Genomic DNA, 23,431 nt, shown 5'->3' with positions numbered 1-23,431 from the left:
AACTGGGTGTGCCGAGGGTGCTGCAGCACCCCCTGATAAATCACAATAAATAAATAAAATATATTACTAATACAAATAATATATATATATATTTTTTTTGTTTGTTTGTTCGTTTCCACCAAATGAGTGCACTAGGCCTTTATTACTCCTGCATGAGCGGCGAAAAATACTCGCCAGCAGAGCAGGGAGAAAAATACCCACGGCCATGCACAGTACACACATTTCTGTACGCGAGCATTATGTACTTTCTAATGACTAGCGGTCACATTGATACTTTCAAACATTTTGCACATATTTTAAGATCATAAATGTACAGTATTACAGTAGTAGTGTATTGTAACCATAAATGATGATTCACTTTATTTAACTCATTTAAAAATAAAGTTTGCAATTTCATGTTTTTTTTTTTACAAACCATTCATACATTACTTCAATAATTTTGCTATAATCCTTGGGATTTTACACAGAGAAATTATAAAAATGACCAAAAATGGTCTCTTCCTGAAATGACAATGGCAGAATGTGGAATCTGTGAGAGTCCGAACAGTGTGACAAAAACGTCCAATGAGGACAGTGTGACGACAGACTGTCCACTCTGTACAGCATTCTGTGATGCAGAGGTCCCTACAGAAGGAGAGAAATTAACAGTTGATTTGGACTCCACACCTAAAACATCAACCTTTATACCTTTCTTTTGTGAAGTAACTGACCTCATTTGATACAGCATTTCACAAACCTATTTTCTAGTTAACAGCTCCCTCTGCTGAACATAGTGGGGAGCACATTCAATGTTCCAATCCAATCATGTCATAATCCCTTTTTTACAGAGTAGGATATCTCAAGAAAGTAATGTACTTTACATAGAGGTAAATTCATGTCTAAGGCACCTAATATAGCTTAACAATTGATTGATTTGATTGATTGAAAAGCACAGCTGTTACCTGTCTGCAGAAGCATGGCCTTAATCCTACTCTCCTCCAGTGCTAGAAAGTCCATTGTCTTTCCACTTCCCTGTGTGTCACGTGGAGGCCCGCCCATCTCACAGGTCAGCACTTTGATTGGTCCCCTGCCTCCCTTCAGGTGGATCTGGATGCCGTTCTAAAATGGAAACAATTCAAGAAAGTGATAAGTTCAGCCAATCAACATCAGACTCAGTGGTTTAGAATTGTACCGATTCTGCAACTGTTTAGTTTGTGTCAGTGCGTCATGAATGAATAAGCATTCATGTACAGCTACAGAGTAGTGTCTTCATTAGGCATGAAACAGAAGAAAACTGTGGAAACAGGAGATGTACTATATTAGCTTGTCCAATAAGAAACGCCAGTTTTCATTGCACCACGTTTTGCTACTGTGTTCCCTAAAGAACACGACCCAGGTCTGTAAAGCAGGATTGAAATTGGCCCTCCAGGGCTTACTGTACCTCCTTGGGTGTGGGCACCTCCAGCTTGGTCTTCTCCGGGGCCTTAATGGCAACGACCGTCTGCTCCTGGAACACCTTGATACCACTGATGTCACTGTGGGTAACGTATGCTAATGTCCAGAGGCAGTTAAAGAGGATACAACAGCAGGACACACAAATTGTTTGTACTTTAGGACTGGTGACGGTTTCCACAGCTGTTCGGCCTCAATCGTAACGGCCTCAAACCTAACGTTATGTCCCAAAATGTTGGTTCATTCACAGCGTAAATCTGAGAGTGACTTTCATATTTTTTTAGACAGTAATTTATTACTATCATCAGTCTGCATTTCGCTACTTTTTGGATTGTGTCTCCTCATCTACTATTCTCAGTGTTGTCAGCTACTTAAAATACCAGTGTTTGTACCATGTAAAAGGTAGAGTATTAGTTTTACTACCTAACTTCCCCTCACGGTCCCTTCAATTTCCATTAAATCCCATTAGATTGGCTGCCCTGCCATTCGCAACCAATCAGAGCGTTTGGAAATGCGCATCTGGACACTGCACCCGCCCACTCAGATCAGAGTGTTATCGTTGTCTGTAGGGAGAAGACGCATGTTTCTGAGGACTTTTTATTGTCAACAGTAACACGAATGTCTGAATGTTGTGCATGCACCAAAATAAACAACAATAAAATTCCAAGTAATTCAGATGACCACAATCATATAAACATCCTCAGATAGAAACAGCAGTGTCTGTGTGTGTGTGGGTGTGGTGGTGACCAAGTGTTCAGTATGGGCCTCAACATCATGTTCTGATCGGACAGCACTATAGTGGACAGAACCAAACCACTCAGTTATAAGTATATAGCGGGTGAGGGCATTCACAGCTGAACAGACGGGTGAGGGCATACCAGCCAACCATTTTTACATGGTCCTTCTAACCGGAATTAGCGACCAATAGTTTTTACATGGTCCTTCTAGCCGGATTTAGCGACCAATAGTTTTTACATGGTCCTTCTAGCCGGATTTAGCGACCAATAGTTTTTTTTTTACAGTGTTTGTGTTCTAAAAGGATATTCTCTGTTGTCTAGGCTGTCCTTCATGTCAAAGAGCTGCTGTGCACAGGTCTTGATGAGCTCATCCAGACTTTCCACCGTCTTCAGGTTCTGCACCTCCCGCTGAAGCCTCTGCTTCGGCCCCACAAAACCATTGACTGGACACGGACCTCTGGGGAGGGAGAGGAGGATACCACACTCAGTTATAGAATACAGACAAACCCCTTGCAACCATGCAGGGTGACCTGGTCTTGGTATTTTATTAGTATCCCCATTAGCTGTTACGAAAGCAGCAGCTACTCTTCCTGGGGTCCACAGATAACATGACATAATACAGAACATTAATAGACAAGAGCAGCTCAACAACAGGGATCACATTTTCATTAGGGCACGCCGTGGAAGATGTTTATAAACGTTTTGCAACAGAACACAAAAATGTGTCTTTAATTTTGTTCAGGTGGTAGTCCCTCCCTATTTCAGTCTGTTTTCTTCCATTTGATGCCTAATGAATACGACCTTGCATGAACACATCGTGTCAAAACAGACAATTAAGCACAGAAGGTGGGAGCACAGACTAGCGAAGCGCTTGTGTGTTGAAACTGTAGTACTCACATCCAATTGATCTTGTTGGCAGATTGTTTCTGAATGAGCTTGATCCCCTCCAGGTAATTGGTGACGTCACAGACCCTCCGTTTGCGTGTGTTGAGGTTCTGTGCCACGAGGTTAAGGTCCATGACATCATGAGGGATGCCACGCAACAGCCTTAAGAACTTCTTAGTCAACAGAGCCAGGGACAGATCCTGGCGGACAAAGGGTGTCCAGTACCACTGGCTTGGGTTCAGTGGCACTGGCTACAGTAGGAGAAATGTACAATATTTCATCAAAGCCATGGTTGGTGGACCATTTTGATATACAGGGGAAACTGTTGAGCAGGAAAAACCCAGCAGCGTTGCAGTTCTTGACACACTCATACCGGTGCACTTTGACACCTACTACCATACCCTGTTCAAAGACACTTAAATATTTTGTCTTGCCATTCACCCTCTGAATGGCACACATAGACAATCCATGTCTCAACTGTCTCGAGGCTTAAAAGTCCTTCTTTAACCTGTCTCCCCTTCATCTACACTGATTGAAGTGGATTTAACAAGTGACATCAATAAGGGATCATAGCTTTCACCTGGATTCACCTGGTCACAGGTGTTCCCCTATGGGCACTGGTCAAAAGTAGTGCACTAAATAGTGGATATGATGCCATTAGGGATGCAGCCAGCCATCTGGGGGCCCTAAGCGAGATTTATTGCCCCCACCCACGCGACAAAACATTTTAGTGGCCCCCCCTTGATGGCGGAGATAAAAAAAAATTAAGTGCATTTCCTGCAATTCTACACATTTTGCCATGGGGCACAGCAAAAAAAATAAAAAATTGTTTCCAGTTTTAAAGTGGTTGCTTAGCGGCCTGGGGCCCTAAGCAACCGCTTATGTCACTTATGCCTGGAGTCAGCCCTGGATGCAGGAATTGTCCAAGGCAAAGAAGTGTCAAAGGGTCATTCAATGCCAGGTTGATGTTGAATAATAATAAATAGATTTTCAGAAATGATGATCACCCATACCTTGTCTTCAACTAGTTCACGGGACCAAGAGTGAAGAGGGAAACAAAACAACAACAACCACTTAAGTGCTTTGTTGCAAACAGGATGTATGCTTTGAATATTTTGTATTCTGTACAGGCTTCCTTCTTTTCACTCTGTCATTTAGGTTAGTATTGTGGAGTAGCTACAATGTTGTTGATCCATCCTCAGTTCTCATATCACAACCATTAAACTCTGTAACTGTTTTAATCATCATTGGCCTCATAGTGAAATCCCTGAGCAGTTTCCTCCTTCTCCAGTAACTGAGTTTGGAAGGACGCCTGTATCTTTGTAGTGACTGGGTGTATTTATACACCATCCAAAGCCTAATGAATAACTACCATGATCAAAGAGACATATATATATACATATTTTATTTTTTTACACATCTACCAATCGGTGCCCTTTTTTGTGAGGCATTGAAAAACCTCCCTTGTCTTTGTGGTTGAATCTGTGTTTGAAATTCACTACTCGATTGAGGGACCAAAACACAAAAGGATTAATGCTCATTATATTTCATACAGGCTAGAGTGCTGTTACCTTACCTAGATGCAGATGGTTCTGTCTCGGCCTGACTCTCGTCGTACTCTTCTTCAACATCGTCATTCTGTAAATAAAATACATGTAGACTGGGATAACTAAAAACAACGACTACAATGAATGCAATAAGAAAGCTGTCAATCAAAGTGATCCTGAGAGCATCCTCACGTGCTTAGCCGTAGCAACACCAACAGCATCATCATCATCATCATCATCATCCACGAATTCCTCCTCCTCAGAAGAGTCCTCGCCCCATGGGCTGATCAGACTTGGTGGTCCGTCGAGGTATGGTGGCATGGTAGGAATGGCATCATCGCTTATTCCGCGTGATGTTATGTGGCCTGTCAGAAAGTGGTCTTCACATATGATGTGCTCCTCCGTTGAATCCTCATTCTCTGTCTCTCGCAGGGCGGCAAGCCACACTGTGACTTGAGCGTGGTCATTAGGAAAATGTAAAAACCTATTGGAAGGTCGATTCAGAAACGCTCCTTTATTATTGTCGCTTCGATTAGGACACGTGTAGCTCAGTTGGTAGAGCATGGCGCTTGCAACGCCAGGGTTGTGGGTTCGATTCCCACGGGGTGCCAGTATGAAAAATGTATGCACTCACTAACTGTAAGTCGCTCTGGATAAGAGCGTCTGCTAAATGACTGAAATGTAAAATGACACCCCTGGACCACGTATTTCACCATAGCCATATGTATGTGGCGACCACCAGCTACATTCGAACGTTGAGTAGCTAAATAAAATATCGCTTTTGTTTCTTTTTCATCTGTGGATGTTATATGGCGGTTGGCAACCAACTTTAAGGTGCATTACCGCCACCAACTGGACTGGAGTGTGGACCAGCGACAGTGAAGGTCTAAATCCTACCCAATAATCTTGTCTCCCTAAGGATGTATTGCAGTGTTTGTATAGGGTGAAACTAAATACATAATTAAATACTACATCCCCTGAAGATTTCCCCAGCAGTGCACTTAATCCTGGTTCTTCAACCCCATTACTCCTCAAATCTAATAACAATCGCTCCCTTTCTCTCACATATTTCTGGCACTGAAATATAACATGTTCCACTGTCTCCATCTCCTCCTGACATTGATCACACCTCCCAGTCGGATGTTTCCCCACCACTTTCAATGTACTATTTAGCCTTGTGTGTCCAAGTCTCAGCATTGTGACTACACTTTCCTCCCTTCTCTCTTGGCCTGAGGACCTTCCTGCCCCCACCTTTTCCTGGATCTTATACAAGTGTCTTCCCTTTCTCTCCCTGTTCCACAACTCTTGCCACTGATTTTTAACCACTGTTCTTATTAATCCCTTGGCTTCTGCTTTACTGATTGACAATTCCATCTCAACATTAGGATGTTTAAGAGTCTGCTTGGCAATAATATCCACTTCCTCATTCCCCTCTACTCCCACATGAGCTGGTACCCAGAGGAACATCACAAATACCCCCATCTGTTTCAACCTATACAAACACTGCAAAACCTCATACAATACATCCTGTCTGCTCTGAGACACACATTAATTTAAGCTCATCAGTGCTGCCCAGGGGCCTGTTGCACAAAACTAGGATAAGGGATTAAGCCAGGATATCTTGGTGATCCTGGCTCAATTGATCCGTAATCCGGTTGCACTAAAGATGGATAGGGGGCAGGAGGATATGTTATGGTATAAATTACCATGGAGATTTATTCTGTGGAGCTAGCCTGCTCCAGACCAGGCTAAATTCCAGGATCTATTTAATCTCATCCCTAATGTCAGTCAGCAGTCACCACAAATGGAAACCAATAGTTATTTCACTGCTCACTATACATTGTTATCACATATAACTAGACCCACTGTCATTATTTAAACGTTTGTGATCATTAATTTCAATGATTTTGGATAAAAAATGATTTTTAGATGATGTTGCTATCATTAGATAATTTACAGTTTCCCATAGACTATAAGGCTATATATAAAATGATAGAATATTAGGGCCACAGAGGGGAAAAAAACACAAGTCATAATATTGTAACCAGTTGTTTTAAAGGAGGACAGTTGTTAAAATGACAGATGTGGGGCATTTCGTGAAATTGTACTTCAGTATGGTTTCATAAACAAAGACATGCTGATGTGCCAGAATATTAAGTATCACATTGTCATAAGTATCAAAACTGTAAAAACAATATGTAGCTTTTCTGCAGAAAGAACCAGCCTCATAAATTTATGACTTTATCCTTTTTCTTCAGTGTGGCCCTAGTACTCTGTCATATAAACAAATACACATTCCATATGAATATAAAAACACAATGTGTAACATTATGTTCCTTTATTGAATAAGGACAAAACAAAGCAGGTAAACCATCAGCTCCTTTCCGAAACTGAAGTCACAGTGACTCTACAAGATGGAAAGCACAGAATCCAAGCATATTATACAAAATGATACATACACATTCAAAGGTCTGTATATAACACACCCTGCATGTCTGCACACTAAAATAAATGCAGGACAAATCCATACACATCAACTGAACAGACAAATGAATGGATGCAGTAGCCTCCCTGCAGCCTTGTATTACACACAGTATACCGCACAAACATCATAAGAGGCCAAATTCGTAAAAAAAACGAACCCAAAAAAACCCAAATTCCTCTGCCACCGCAGGACATATTTAACCAAAATTGAAAGCACACATACTAACTAAAATAATTCAACACATATTGGTCCCTCAGCAGCCGACCACTGTCGTCATCAGGGAAGATTGCCGGATTGTCCCAGTCCATGGCTGGTGGCACTCTGGGGGCCCTCTCTCTTCCTCAGGCAGGCCACATTGTGGAGGACAGCACAAGCCACAGTAATATCACATGCCCTAACAGGGCTGACCCCTTAATTTGTGAAGGCAGTGAAAGCGTGCCTTCAGGAGGCCAAAGGTCATTTCAACTCTGGCCCTGGTCCTGGCATGGGCATGGTTGTAGGCCTGCTGTGCTTCCTGGGGGTCTGTGAAAGGTGTCAGGAGAAAAGGCTGGCAGCCATACCCCCTGTCTCCCAGCAACACACCAGAGAATTCACCTGTCAACACAAAATCTCATCATTACTACCTCATAAACACAGTGATATTCTTGACACAGCCATGATGGTTATAAATAGGGGTTGTGTGGCTTACCTTGTGATAGGCACTGATAGATTTCAGAGGCCCGAAAGATTCTGGAGTCATGGACTGAGCCAGGCCATTTTGCCACAACATTGCTGATCACACAGTCAGCATTGCAGACCATCTGAAATCATAAGATGAGGAATATTACACCAATCAATGCACATCACTGGCAATGCAGAGTGTTCGTCAATGGACAATATCAAAAAGTTATGTTCACCTGAACATTAATGCTGTGAAAGGATTTCCTATTCACAAAATCGGCCTCATGGGCACCTGAGGGGGCTTTTATCCTTATGTGTGTGCAGTCCACTGCACCAATGACATTGGGGGAAACCTGTCACACAAAGTAATGAGTATCCTACTATGTGTTAACAGTTGTCCTGTAATTTGTAGATCCTCTTACCTGCAATCCTATAGAACTCCTCTTTGATGTCACAGAGTCTTCTGTGGCCAGGGAAGGAGATGAAGACATCTGCTAATGCTTTGATAGCCAGACACACACTCCTTATTGTGCGGCAAATTGTGGCCTTGTTCAGCTGTTCTGCATCCCCCACTGAGTACAGGAAGGCTCCACTAGCAAAAAAGCGCAAGGCCACACAAACCATTTGCTCCACACTCAGTGCATGGCTCCGTGCAGTGCGGTGCTTAATCCTGGGACCCAGTAGTCTGCATAGATACCTGATGCCATCTGCAGAAAACCTGTATCTTTCATATAGATGGTCATCAGGGAAGGCCAGTGGGTCCAACCGGTCCCTGAAGACCCTTTCTCGCCTGAAGGCTCTCCCCTCAGCACAAGTGCTTCTTCATCCACCACATCTCGCACGAATGGGCATGCCATTGTCAGAGCAGAAAGGAACACACAATTTTGGGCCTTCATATAGGCTAGTGGCCACACCTGGTGCTGGGGGGTGGGCAAAAGAGGGCGATGCCTTATAACGATGACTTGGTTGTACTGATTGCTGGGAAAATAAAAAAACCCTTAGAAAGATGCCACCGTCCTGTGTGCTCACAATAAGAGCTCATATGTCATGGCTCACTTGACTTTACGAGAATATACCTAATTATTATTTTGAGCTGTGTCATCTTCTTGGAGCTGGGGGGAGGAAAGAAAAATAATGATTAATACATTTGTGTTACAGTTAGCATACAGTGTACATTGAAGGCATATCTCACCTCCCTCTCAAGTTTTTTTATTTCAAGGTCCAGTTTCCTAATTGTCCTCTTTTTTATTTCGGACTCCAGTGCAAGATTTTCCATCTTTTTCTTCTTGTACTGAATGTCTATGTCTGCCAGTTCTATTTGGCGCCGGAGGTGGTTGCCATACAACTTTCTGATAGCTTGTGAGCTCTGTGAACACAATACAATTAGCGCAGCTGGAATTTGGCAGGATGTGGTGTCCTTTTATTAATACGCACTATGTTGCCAGGCTGGTTTTCCCACTGTATAGCATCTGGGTCCTGTAAAAGAAATTAGATTTTTTGATTTTGATGAGGACTCCTCACCATTGTAGAGTAAATAGTACTTTCACAGTCTTAACATGATACCTCATGCCTTCTGGAATCCAGAGAGATGGTCTCCTCCTCATCATCGTCTCCATCATGTGCTGTTGCTGCTGCACTGGGGCCTTCACCCTATCACATTTAATCGGATTCATATTGAAGCTAGTAGACAAGACATGCCAGGCCTACAGTATGCCTTTGATGGAGTACTCACTGGATCAGCATCGTCTGGTGCTTGTGCTGGTGGCTCTAACAGGAACACAGTGCTGCCAGACACTGCAAGGCAATAGGTAAACCAAAGTCAGACAGTCCAAATTGATTCAATATGAATGTGGTTGTATCCCATGTAGAGATGGAAGGACATACCTTGAATGAAGCGGGTGGCATCTTGGGAGGAACCTATGCTCGTCTCTTTCCCCCCAGGGATCCCCTCTAAGACGGGCCTGCCTTTATTTAGCTCCAAGGCCATGTCCTCTGCTGGGGTAAGGTCAGCCTTTGGTGACCCACCACCCGTGCCTTGTCTGTGGGTATTCTTTTTCACTGCTAAAACAGTACAGACAATGTGTGAGCAGGCACCTTCTGGGTACAATATATGCTTGTGCTTTGTTAAATATTAGTCAGGGACCATACCATTCTGCAGAATGTTCTTGTATTTGATTTTGACCTGCTGCCATGTCCGTTTTGGCCCGTTCATGTTTAATCTACACACACACACACACACACACACACACACACACACACTTTAATGGAGTCACACTGCAAAAAATTACTTGGTATTTTTGTCTTGTTTTCAGTAAAAATATCAAAAAATTTATCATAGCTTTATACAGTGTGATGGAGTTACTTTACACAATTTCACTCATATCTGCAGTGCATTTCAATTAAAAATTTAACCGTTTCATAATTACAGTACAACTGCATTTTTGGAGATGTGAATTAAATATTTGAATTGTAATTGTGATGTTTCAGCGGAGCGGTGAGTGTGTAATTGTGCACTACTTACGCATTCAGGCGGTCTGCAATACTTTGCCACGCTTTTTCTCTTTGCTTTATCACTGTGGCGGTGTTGCCTTTCTTCTTAATTATATCTTTTACCTCCTCGTATGCCTCCATGAGGATTTGTGCTTCCGACGGGGAAAAGTACGCGGCTCTAGTTGCCATGGTAAATCAGTTAATCTGTGATCTGTGGCGGGGTCTATTTGAGTGAGCCGTGAGCGCGCACCTATCCAGGATTGGTTTCACCTGGCTTAATGAATCCGTGTCTGCTCATCCTGGCTTGGTCTTTGTGCAACCAATTAAGCCTGGACGCACATGTTTTGGCTTCATTGAGCTCAGCTGAGTCATTTATCCCGGATGTCTTAATTCTACTTTTGTGCAACAGGCCCCAGGTGTCAGAACAGATGACTACCCTGTCTGGCCACACCTCCTCCACCCACTCTGCAGCCAATAGTATGGCCAACCACTCCATTGTGTAAACAGATAAATGATCTGTTGCTCTTTTTGTCACTGCCACCTTAAACTCAGGAACACTAAAAGCTGCTCCTGTCCTGCCTGTTTTAGGGTCCTTAGATCCATCTGTGAATATATTTGTGTTCTTAAATGTTCACTTACAACTGAATCTACTCCTTCCTCAACATCTCTTACCCTCTCAAGCAACCCTATATCTATCACTGGTTGAGGGAGAAACCAAGGTGGGATAGCAGGAAGAACCACAGAGGGGCTAAACTCCCTCCCAAACAACCCCATCTCTCTCGCCATGCAGTTGCCTATCCACCCAAAGCTTGTATTCAGATTTTGTTCATGTTCCCAGCACTCTAGGAGCACCTTTTATGTAGGATGCGTAACCATTTGTCCTTGTAGATTTACCCAATATGTCATGGCTAGCTGTTGTCTTCTTAACTTTAACAGCATCTCTCCCAACTCTACCTGCATCGCTGCCACCGGGAGGTCCTGAGTGCTCCACAACATATTCTTAGGGCTTGGGCCTGGATAACATCTAGCTTTTATAAAGATGTCTGAGCTGCTGATCCATATGCTATACTTCCATACTCCATTGATGACCTTAACAGCCCTATATATATCATTTTCAACGCCATTCTATCTGCCCCCCACTCCATTCCTGACAAGCAATGCATCATTTTCAATATTTTCTTTCCTTTGACAACTACTCTGTTAATATGCTCCGCCCATGTAATACAAGTGTCAAACCAGACCCCCAGGAACCTAAACCCTCCCACCCTCTCCAGATTCCTTCAATACAACTTCCAAGTATATTTCCTCCCCAACCTTCCTTCTAGAAAAAAAACACAGTCTGTGTTTTCTCAACTAAAAACTTTAAGCCCCACCTCAGGGACCACTGCTCTACTTCACTAATCGCTTCTTGAACTCTTCTGGCTGTATGGGTAATATTTCTCCCTCTCTTCCACAGCGCTCCATCATCTGCAAACAATGACCTCCCAATATCAGGTCTCACCTGAGAGAATACATCGTCAATCATAATGGAGAACAACAAAAGACTAATGACACTTCCCTGGGGGGTACCATTATCCACCTCATAGCTTTCTGACATAGAGCTCCCCACCCTCACTTGTATTATTCGCCCAAAAAGAAAATCCTTTATCCAGTTATAAACCCCTCTTCCAACCCCCATGTTATCCAGCTTGATAAGTAAGCCTTCCTTCCACATCATATCATAAGCCTTCTCTACACCATAGAAAACCGCTACCACCCCCTCCTTATTTGCCTGTGCCTTCCGTATTACTGACTCAAGGCACAGTACAGGATCCATCGTTCCCCTGCCTTTCCTAAACCCACTTTGATCTGGTGACATTAGTCCTCTACTCTCCAGAAAGTAAGTCAGCCTTTCCGTTATCATCCTTTCTATAACTTTCCATACGTGAGATTCACGTTTTTTATCTTCCTTGGACAGGAAAATGTGATTTTCAAAGCCGGAAGTTGGTATCACGTGATGATCTTCAGCCAATGAAATTGTTAGAAAAACAAAGGAAGGCGGGAATACGTCTTCCTCTTATGATTGTGTGAAATAGGTGTAGTTTACGATACTGCTTTGCCGCCACATGCAGGACTGGGGTGAATAACAGGGTTTCAGTTAGGGGAGGAGAAGCGAAGACAGCAGCGCAGCATCTTATTTTGCGTTCAGTAGGCTATGCGCGAGGGATGGAGACGAGCATCTGCGCAACGAGCACGGCGCACCTGAGCTTAATGTAACATTTATAGTCCACTATTTATAAAGACAAATTTAATATTTTAGACTACAAGAGAAATGAAAATTACATGAATTAAAAGCCAATTTTAACTGGAAAAGGAGAATAAAATAACCACTTACCCTATTTCTTATTTTAATTCAGTGGCACTTGGGCCTATTTGTTCTAGCCTTTACATTGAAATATGGTGCTGATATTGTCGCAAACCGTTGCCTAGAGCGCGAATGAGTCGAATCATTCCCCGCCCAAATGATGCTTGATTTGGGAAGTATTTGAGTCTAGACGGTGCTGTAGCGCAACTGACAGCCAGTAGTGGCCAGCAGCAAACAGCAGCAGCTACAGCGGTGGATGTAGGATCAGAGTCGGGGCGAATCGGGGATTCACTGTCAGAGGGGAAGGAGAGCAGAGGACTTTTTCAACGTTCACTGAATCATGGCTACTGAAACCGTGTCTCCCGCATGCACTGGATCCAGTTTGCTGCAACCCATAAGCGAAATCATCAATCTTCCTCTCGACCAGGTAAATAGGCTATTTCTTGTTAGTTCTACATACGCTTTTTTTTCAGTATTTCTATAATTCGTCGCATGTCCAAAATCACAGCAAAAACAACATTGTGCAGCCAATGGTCTTTGATTCCTCACTATCAAACAACGGAGATTGGTATTGCCATTTTCCCCTCATAGGAAATCATGAATTTGGATTGCTTTGATTCAATCGTTCAACACGTTGATTCCACATTGGCATAAGCGCACATCTCGCAATTATTTAATTAAATTAAAGGCCCCCTTTAAATGTCACATAAAAATGTAACGTTTAGTCGACAATGAATCATCAGCCATACTTTTAAATAGTCTCTTATTTGAACAAATGTGCCGCAGGTTTCTGTGTTCAGGAGATATAGCCTGTCTAGACTACAAGAACCCTAGATTTTGATTTACAGTTGACATTGTCCTCTTACTGATCTGGCTATAATGCAACCAGTTTTATTTTACGCACATAAGAGCTGTAGAATAGGCCTATGTCTATTGCTGCCAGTGCCAAATCAATCTGAATTTATCATTAAGCATGCTTTCAGTTATTACTATTGTCTATTCATTGCAATGGTTTTCACATAGGCCCATTCAGATTACCTGTATATGTAAATGCTATAGTCTCACTTGTCATTAGACTACATTGAAGAACACTCAGATGACATAGCCTACTCTGACCACAACAGCTTTACTTTACATGTGAAGCCCATCAAATGCAAATATTAAATCTGCAGCAACCACACTTACAATCTACTGTATACAAGATTTGCATCTGACAAAGATCAATGGAAAAGTCTCTGATAATATCCCACAAGTCTACTCACATTCATAACCAACCAAGTTTCTAGAATGCGAACACATTCTGACCGTTCTGATTGGTCCCAGAAACCGATGGGTTGGACGGAGCTGGCCTACATGACAACGTTATCAATTTTGATACTCTGATTGGTTAGAGGCGATCCAATCGCTGATTAATTTGTTTTGTACAACCCAAATCATTTTGAAGTTACACAAACTACTTCTACGATGGCAGTTTTTCCGAATTAATGTATCAACTGATAGAGCAGCGGAATTAAATTCAGGGTGAGTCGTCAGTCAACACTATAAAGAGAATAGGGTGCCATTTCGACACAACCAAAGAGGATGTACTGTAGAACTCCTGGTTTTTCCCATTCAGTCAAAACAAGAGACCAGATGTACTGTAGCGTGCAGTAAATTATCCCATAACATCTCCTACAGTATTCATGAAGGGAACGTGACCACAACAGTGAGTCGTCTGAACGAACGTCTGTTCCTCTTAACACTCCTCCAGAGGTAACAGGTGTGTTTGTTTGGTGACTTCACTGAGCGAGCTCTATAAATATTTCCATAGGTGTTTTCTCTTGCCAGTTTCACACTAAAGGGTAGACTCGGATCATGTGCTGGCTTGGGTATTTTCTATCCACATTGTCCTTCCCAGCACGGTTCCAGAAACTATGGTGGAAGCGTAACCAGGCCAGTCTAGTACAGCTCAGCTTGGTTACTTACTTAATACTATACCTTCATAGTATTACAATGGAGCTGATACTCTACAGAAAGCTCTGATGACACAAGTTGTTAATAAACTAATAAGTAATCAGGTTCTCTAGGCAATAATATGAGCCCTGGGTCTACAACTGATCCTGTAGCATTACTCCCTCTTCCATAGACACTGCCTTAGCTACAGGCTACAGATCTGTGGTTCATCACTGCACAACTGAATGCGAAGATGCATCAGGCCCTATCTGTTGTTGTAGCCTAGCACCATTGCTACATTCCAGGATGAGATAGCCCCGTATTTCTGTTGTGACTAAAATTCTCTTTGACTTCGAGATGTAGGCCTAGTAGTAGGATATGATATTTGCCTTAGAAAATCCACAGCAATGTGAGAGTCAGTAAGTCAGTCAGGGGCTGCGGTACAATCCATCAGAGAAAGTAGCTGACTATCCTTTCTTATGTTGTCATAGTAACAGTATGGTGTTTTAAGTATGTGTTTGTTACTGTGGAAACGACTTGCTAGAAACAAGAGAAAGAACCAAAAAAGGAGTGTCTCCAGGGATCTTCCTGTGGTCTAGGTGGTCTAAGCCAGATTTACTTCAGACTTCTACTTTGAAAAGAGACACAGACTAGTAATAATGGCTGAGTCCCAAATGGCAGCCTATTCTCTTTATAGTGCACTACTTTTGACCAGAGCCCACAGTTCGGTTTCTGCGTGGCCATACCCTTCTATGCAGCCACACGGTCATAGTAAGCTGATTTAGTGTAAGGGATTTGTCCAGGGGGAAAAGGGTATCTGCAGCTATAAGTTATAGATAGGCCTCCTAGCTCTTACTATGCAAACCCCGGCCAAGGGCAGAAGACTTAATAATATCAAAGGGATAATAACACTTGGGCCTGCCATACCAAAATACACACAGGCTACATCCCAAATTGCACCCTATTCCCTGTACACAGTGAAATACTTTGGACCAGATCCCTATGGGCCCTGGTAAAAATAAGTGCATTATATAGGGAATAGGGTGCCATTTGGAACGAACGCACATATTCCTGCCTAACCCCAGGGAAGCACCCCCCCCCCTCCCCCATCTCCCTGTGCAAAGTAGCCGCTCCAAGGATGAGCCATGGTCAGCTTCCCAAATGGCATACTTACCTACAGTATATAGTGTACTTCATAGGGAATAGGATGCCATTTGGGACGCAACCATGCTCTGCTCATGGTACAGTGTGTTCTGGCCCATCAGTCACTGTGATATTGTGATCTTTGTGGTTAGTGATATGATTCTGAGTCTCTGAGACTCCCAAATACTCAACCAGAGTTCAGTCATACTGATGACATTGCGCTAAGCTATTACTATCACTGAAAGAGAACACGGTACATTGTTGCTTTTACTTTAATGGCACCAGCTAGGCAGCCTTTGGCATCCAGGGGCTTTATGTATCTAGTGTTTCAGAGTAGGAGTGCTCATCTAGGATCAGGTCCCCCCCTGTCTATTTAATCTTATTCATTGTGATCTAAAATACTAATCTGATCCTAGATCAGCATTCTAAGACACTTCATACATATGGCTCCAAAGCTGTGGTTTAATGGTTCTGCTGTCTCTATGGAAGTTCTTCCCTACAGCAAGTATTTGACTGTGGTATAGAAGCCAACTTGGTTACCGATACTTTCACACATGCAGCCAAGTGACACATCCTTAGTGTGAAATGTGTCACAAGCACTGCTGTCAAACTTTTGCTGTGAATATTTTAGCAAACAGAGGACCTCAAGCATATTGCATTAGCTGTGTGTGTGTGTGTGTGTGTGCATGTGTGCAAATGCGCGTGCGTGAGAGATAATATTTTGTGCCAAGCTGTAAATGGTGGTCTTCCCCATCAAGAGTTTGCTACCCAACACCCTAGGGGCTCAGTGAGAAGGAATGCCCAGGGAGTAGAGTACGGTTATCTGGCACAGGGATTGCATCCCAAATTGCACCCTGTTCCCGATATAGTGCACTACTTTTCACCAAAACCCTATTCCCTGGCTGTATAGTGCACTATTTTCACCAAAACCCTATTCCCTATATATGGGCCCTGGTCCAAAGTGGTGCACTAAATAGGGAATAGGGTGCCATTTGGGGCACAGCCAGTGTGTGTGCTGTTAACTATGGGGATGTAACCAACTGAATGAAAAACATGGCGCTAATAATGCTGACTTCTCATTCTACTAACTCCATTCAATCCAGATTCCCCTCCCATTAAAACATTCATAGTGTGTTGTAGGCCTATGAGTTTGGTGAGTGAATACCAGAGTCAGCTAATTTGTTCCTCCTGTTGAGGGTCTGGCTGAGGTTAGTTTACATGGGACCATGGGACTGGGTGTTCCTCTCTCAGCATGGCTGGGAGCAGATGGATCTGGTTGTGTTCCAAATGGCACCCTATTCCCTATTTAGTGCAACAAATTAGGCCCATAGGCCACTATGTAGGGAATAGGGTGCCGCTGGGGACGGAGTGCTGATAGGACACTGGGGCCTCAGGGGGTTTCTCTCTAGGGGAGCTGTCTCAATGACTACAGGGACCATGATCCTCTGGGGTTATTATGGCTGATGGCTGCCTGACGGTATGGGAGCGGGATGAGGCTATACGGACACGCCTGGTGTCCATCTAAATAAACATCACTTTGTTTTACAAGTTTTAACTAGCGCCATGCTGCTGTTTTTGCCAGCTAGCCAGCATAAATTCGCTATGTAGGAAGGGCTCATCGGGATGACTGACTGAACCAAATCCATTCATCTACTAGCTGCACAGGTCTTTTTGTTTTTAGGGCACCTATTTATGATATTGATGAGGTAGTTTATCGTAAAACATAATTCAGTTGGTGATTCAGCTTTAGGCTATGCTGTTTTATGCACAGACAGTATGTTTTCTTTGGACATATAGGCCCTAGCTACATTAATCTGAAATGGGAATCTCACGTTTACTCTGGAATTTTCTTGTTCCATTTTCTGAAAAATGAAACTAAAAATGAAAACGTGACGTAGTGTAGAAGAGCATGCCTCTGCGTTGAGAATAAATATTTTATGTGGAGGAGCTAATTAATTTAACAAACCTCTTGGGGTTGAGAATCTCTATGATGTAGAAAGAGGTTTAGAGACAACCATTATCCCTATATTATTACTCAGCATTTTCACTCACATAGAGAAGGAGGAAAATAGATATTGCATTTACAGGCAGTCTACCCAATTCCAGACAGTCTGCCTCTGTGGCTAAGAGTTTTTTTTGTGTCTACCAGAACCGATATAGAGAGTGACTATAAATACTTAGGATGTATTACATGGCACTGGATCATTTTTAAAAAAGTGGTTCAAAACCTGCCACATTTCTTATGGATTGATGTGGGACTATGTTAAACCTCAATTTGAATAACCAACATAATCTGAGTACTAGTTTTTGCAAATCAGTTCTTCAGTTTGATAACTTTCACGATTTTTCTTTGCCTACTGTGTTCTGTGTGCGACATACAGTATGTTCTGTCCAGTGGGGGAAAGAGTAACCAGTTGTCATACTTGAGTAAAGATACCTTAATAGAAAATGACTCAAGTTAAAGTGAATGTCACCCAGTACAATACTACTTGAGTTAAAGTCTAAAAGTATTTGGTTTTAAATATACTTAAGTATCAAAAGTAAATGTAATTGCTAAAATATACTTACATTTGAAAAGTAAAAGTATAAATCATTTGACATTGCTTATATTAAGCAAACCAGACATCACAATTGTTGTGTTTTTTAAATTTACAGATAGCCGGGGCACACTCCAACACTCAGACATAATTTACAAACGAAGTATACTTTAAAGTATTTTTACTTAATTACTTTACACCACTGGTTCTGTCTGTGTGGCAGGCCTACATGGGCGTTTAGTCTGCTCACTGATTGTACTTGGCTGCCAGCGTGCTCAACTGCTGTGCTGTTCCACCTACAAAGCACTTCCTTCCCTCTGTGTCAGAGGCGGTGTCACAAATGGCACCCTATTCCCTATATAGTGTACTACTTTTGACCATAGCCCTATGGGCCCTGGTCAAAAGTAGTGCACTAAATAGAAAATAGGGTGTCATTTGGGACGCACCCTCGAGATGTTTTCCTGGAGGAGAGCCAGAAAGGATACTGGAACATTACAGGAATTTCCCCAGTTCCTGTAGATCATTCCGGGATGGAATACAGGAACTAACTTCAGTATCACTAACCAGGTTTCCATCCAACCTTTTTATGCCAGTAAAGTGTATGTCGGATAACAAATGTCATGACAGGACTGATGGAAACAGAACATTTCTTTCCAAATGTCGACAAAACAATACGCTATACAAGGTGGGATCTTTTTGTGTCTGTAAAATGAATTATGCGAGAAATGTCGATGGCGATGCTTTTATGCGCAAATATTTATAGAATAACCATGATATCGAAGTAAACTTGGAGTCACGCGATGACAAGTTGTGTGGTCCTCCCACTACAACTCGTCGGGAAAGTATGCAGTTCATTAAACTACAGATGAAATAAGTTATGATGAACTTCACAGTGTGGTGAAAGTGCAGGGTGATGAGTTTGATGCCCCTTTCCAATAAATATCGAGGGTCTTATTCTGATGACACGTCCATAGTAATCTCATCATGTAGGCTACAGGTGCGCTCTAGCCAACAGTGGGCAGATATAGGACTGTATCTGCGTCCTGCGCGCTGTTGGCTAGAGCGCACGTGCCAATACCAGAGGGGGCACACTCGCTATATACTGCCATTTTTTAGGTGAGAAAACCATCAGTAGAGTTGAAAATGCGATGGAAACCCATTTAACTTGTATTTTTTATTCGGTACATGGGAATTTAGCCGCAAATTGTATTTTTATGTGTGCTACGTCACCATGCACAGCCTTTTATCTAACAGAGAGAGCTGAATAGATTCCTCATTTAACATGCTTCTCTGTATGCTGAGTTCTGCCCCTGAACACTATCTGCAGGGTTAGGCTACGTACAAATTGGCACCCTATTCGCTATGTAGTGTACAACTTTTGACCAGAGCATATGGCTCTGGAGAATGCTGTTCATTGACTACAGCTAACCTTTAACACCACAGTCCCCTCCAGGTTTGTCATTAAGCTCAGGGCCCTGGGACTGAACACTTCCCTCTGCAACTGGATCCTGGACTTCCTGACGGACCGACCCCAGGGGGTGAGGGTAGGCAACAATGCCTCTGCCATGCTGACCCTCAACACGGGTGCCCCCCAGGGGTGTTTGCTTAGCCCCATCCCGTACTCCCTTTTCACCAATGACTGCGTGGCTACGCAAGACTCCAACACCATCCTTAAGTTTGCTGACGAAACGATGGTGATGGGCCTGATTGCTGACAGCGACGAGACAGCCCTGGCAGGAAAACAGCCTCTCCCTCAACGTCAACAAAACCAAGGAGCTGATCGCGGACTACAAGAAACGGGGCGGGGGGTGCCCCCATCTATATCAAAGGGGGCTGCACTGGAGAGGGTCAAAAGCTTCAAGTTCCTCGGCTTGCACATCACAGAGGACCCGACGTGGACCAATCACACCGACATCGTGGTGAAGAGGGCGCAACAGCGCCTCTTCAACTTCAGGCGACTGAAGACATTTGGCATGGGCCCTCAGAGGTTCTACAGCTGGCATGGGCCCTCAGAGGTTCTACAGCTGGCATGGGCCCTCAGAGGTTCTACAGCTGGCATGGGCCCTCAGAGGTTCTACAGCTGGCATGGGCCCTCAGAGGTTCTACAGCTGGCATGGGCTCTCAGAGGTTCTACAGCTGGCATTGGGTCTCCGACCAACAGGCTCTGAGACAGCTTCTACCACCAGGTCATCAGACAGCTGAACAGCTTACCCTAGCTGTCTACCTGCTCAGACCTGCACCGTAGAGACTATTTGCACCTCAGAGACTATTTGCACCTCCGAGACTATTTGCACCTTAAAAACGATTTGTACCTCCGAGACTATTTGCACCTCTAAGACTATTTGCACCTTAGAGACTAGTTGCACCTTAGAGACTATTTGCACTGACTCTCCACACATCCAACCCTTACACACAACCACACACACACAACCACTCACACAAACACACAACCACACACACATACTCACACACACACACATACTCACACATACTCAGTCAACGCTACTGTTCTATTATATACTATTTATTCAACTGCGCGACCAGGACACGGTCCACTTAATATTTGTATACACAGTAATACTTGTCACGGTCATGATTTATACTCTATATCCTATTGTTTACATAGTAGTTTTATACTACTACCTCTTCCTTCCAATGACTTGTTATTTGACCTTTGACCTTTGTTTATTATTGATATGGATATTGTACTGCAATGTTGAGGGAGCTTTTATACCTACTGTCAACTATAGGTATTGACGAATAACATTTTATTTGGCTCTTGCCAAAAGTAGTGCACTACATGGGGAATAGTGTGCCATTTGGGACACCGCCGGGGGTGAGAGACTACTGAACCGCTGTGAGATGAAGTCCTATCCTAGTATAACCATCAGGATAGTTGAAGAGAATAACAAGGACTGACTGTAGCTCATGGCAGTAGTGGTTTTGATGGCATCAGTACCCGTGCTACCCTCCTCTGCCTGGGTGGTAGCTTTATGAGGCGGACGCCGTCGTTCAGGAGTGACTCGTTCTCTGTGGCTATGTCCCAAATGGCACTATACGGAATAGGGTGCCATTTGGGACACACCCATAGAGTAATAGGAATAATTGAGGGCTCGATTTGAAGTAGTTAAATAGATACATTGGTATTATTCATCACGTCCACTCCCCCCGGTGTAGTAGGCCACTGTATTATTGCATCATTTCCCTTTTTCTCTGGATGTAGGCTATAATTCATCTGCTGCAGTCTGATCGTTCTGGAGTTCATTGAACCATTAGAAACAAGGCTCTGTGTTTGCCATCTGCTGCCATTTTGCCCTTGAGCAAGGCACTTGACTCCTAAACAGCTCCAGGGGCTGACCCTGTCTTCCAGACCCTTGGGGCGTGTTTGTGTGTGTGTGTTTGTGTGTGTGTGTGTTTGTGTGTGTGTGTTTGCGTGTGTGTGTTTGTATGTGTGTGTGTGTTTGTGTGTGTGTGTTTGTGTGTGTGTGTTTGTGTGTGTGTGTTTGTGTGTGTGTGTTTGTGTGTGTGTGCGTGCGCCTATGTTTCTCAGGCAGTTGCGTAGGTGTAATCTGAAAATAAAATGGACAATAAAGTATTCTTCCTCTATAGATGGCAGGCCTCATCTCATCTCTGGAAACGGCAGTAGTCATTGTGACTTCTCGACATATCACTCCTGATTAAACCCCTATTACCTTCCGTAAGTGTATGCCTGTCTTTAGCTATGGAAGAAGGGTTTATGATGAGTGTATATGTACATCGAGCAGTGAATAGTGGCCTCTTACGCTTGAGATAAATAATTGAGTGTCTAAGACTAATGTATTGCACTGAGAGTGCACTTAGTGTTCATGGGAGATTGAATCATCTGAGTGCAACTGTTGTCTGCTGGGCAATAGAGATGGTGATGGTACACTAAGGGAAGATGTTGTGCTGCACTGGGCCAATGGGGATTTAGTGGGTTAAGAACACTGGCTTGGTGTGCGTTCCCAATGGCACCAATATTACCTATATAGTGCACTACTTTTAATCAGGTAGTGCACTATGTAGGGAATAGGGTTTAGTTTATTAGGATCCCCAGTTAGCTACTGCACATGCAGCATCTACTCTTCCCGGGGTCCACATAAAACATACAAATACATGACAAGTTACAGAACAGTAATAGACAAGAACAACATAAGATTGCCTTCGAGGATGTAGTGCCAAAAAAATAAAAAATACAAATAAGAGTTTTATATCTAGAAAAGACAAGAGACAACAAAAATACTATTTACACACTATTCATATATTCATATTCATATTCTTATATACAATAAAGTTAAATTAGATCTTTAATAGGGTGCCATTTGGGACGCAGACTTGGACTAGCCTGTCATCCAAACTCTACCAAATTTGTGTTATTTATTCCTAGCAGATGCCTAGCAGATCTCCAATGCTTTTAGATTTGTGGGAAGTGGTGAACAAGTGCACAGGATACATTATTGGGAGTGAGATGCACCCTCTTATGTGGACTGAGGTTTCTGTGACTGCAGGCTGGATCTGATAAGTCTGTGTCCAGGGGCTGGGTCTCTGGAGTGAGACCTGGGAAATAGAGTACGTGAAAACAACAGGAAAAGGGAAGAACTGTGAAAAGTGCAATCAGCCACTGAAGGAAAGTTGACATTTTCTGAGTGGCAGAGACTATAGAGGTGTGTGTGTGTGTGTGTGCGCGTGCGTGCATTTGGAGTGTGTTTGGCATGCATGTGTGTCTTAGGGCTGACCCCATTTAGTCGACTGGTCGATTGTTTGGTCGATAAGCTGTTGGTCGACTAAGATTTTTTTAGTCAAGCAGCATCTGTCTGATTTGCGCCTGTCTCAGGGGACTAATCCCTTGAGGAAGCTGCGTGTCACGATCGTTAGACGGAGTAGACCAAGGCGCAGCGTGATGAACGAACATACTTTATTTAAAGAGAGTAAACACTCGAACAAAACAATAAACGATACCGTGACGTCCAAAGGTTAAACACAACCAACACGGAATAACCCAAAAGGAACAAACCAACTGGAACACAGAAACTAAACACATAGAATCTACACACCCTGGCTCAACATATAGAGTCCCCAGAGCCAGGGTGTGACACTGCGGGGATGCCACGGTCCAAGAATAAGGGGATTGTGGCTCAGATGCACAAGGCACGTCTCTCTCCCGCCATTTTGTGTATATTCATTGATCCATAACATTGTGTGCATGGTTTGTTGTGTCTATC

At 43.2% G+C, this 23,431-nt stretch overlaps 1 protein-coding gene and 1 pseudogene across 1 annotated transcript in view; one reads left to right on the top strand and one right to left on the bottom strand.

Annotated features, from left to right (window-relative positions):
- Positions 1 to 897: 897 nt before the first annotated feature.
- On the bottom strand, positions 898 to 5,316 carry LOC121552175 (annotated as a pseudogene).
- Positions 5,317 to 12,443: 7,127 nt separating this feature from the next.
- The window catches only part of LOC121552437 (lysophospholipid acyltransferase 2-like), a 69,661-nt gene continuing 58,673 nt past the window's right edge, over positions 12,444 to 23,431 (top strand). Inside the window, exon 1 of the mRNA XM_041865370.2 lies at positions 12,444 to 13,006. Coding sequence (XP_041721304.1) covers positions 12,920 to 13,006 — 87 coding nt within the window. The 5' untranslated portion in view covers positions 12,444 to 12,919. The remainder of the gene's footprint in view (positions 13,007 to 23,431) is intronic.

The sequence above is a fragment of the Coregonus clupeaformis genome, unplaced genomic scaffold, assembly GCF_020615455.1.
Source record: "Coregonus clupeaformis isolate EN_2021a unplaced genomic scaffold, ASM2061545v1 scaf0041, whole genome shotgun sequence".
Lineage (NCBI taxonomy): Eukaryota > Metazoa > Chordata > Actinopteri > Salmoniformes > Salmonidae > Coregonus > Coregonus clupeaformis.
The sequence above is the reverse complement of the archived record's forward strand: the minus strand, read 5'-3'. Positions and strand labels throughout refer to the sequence as shown.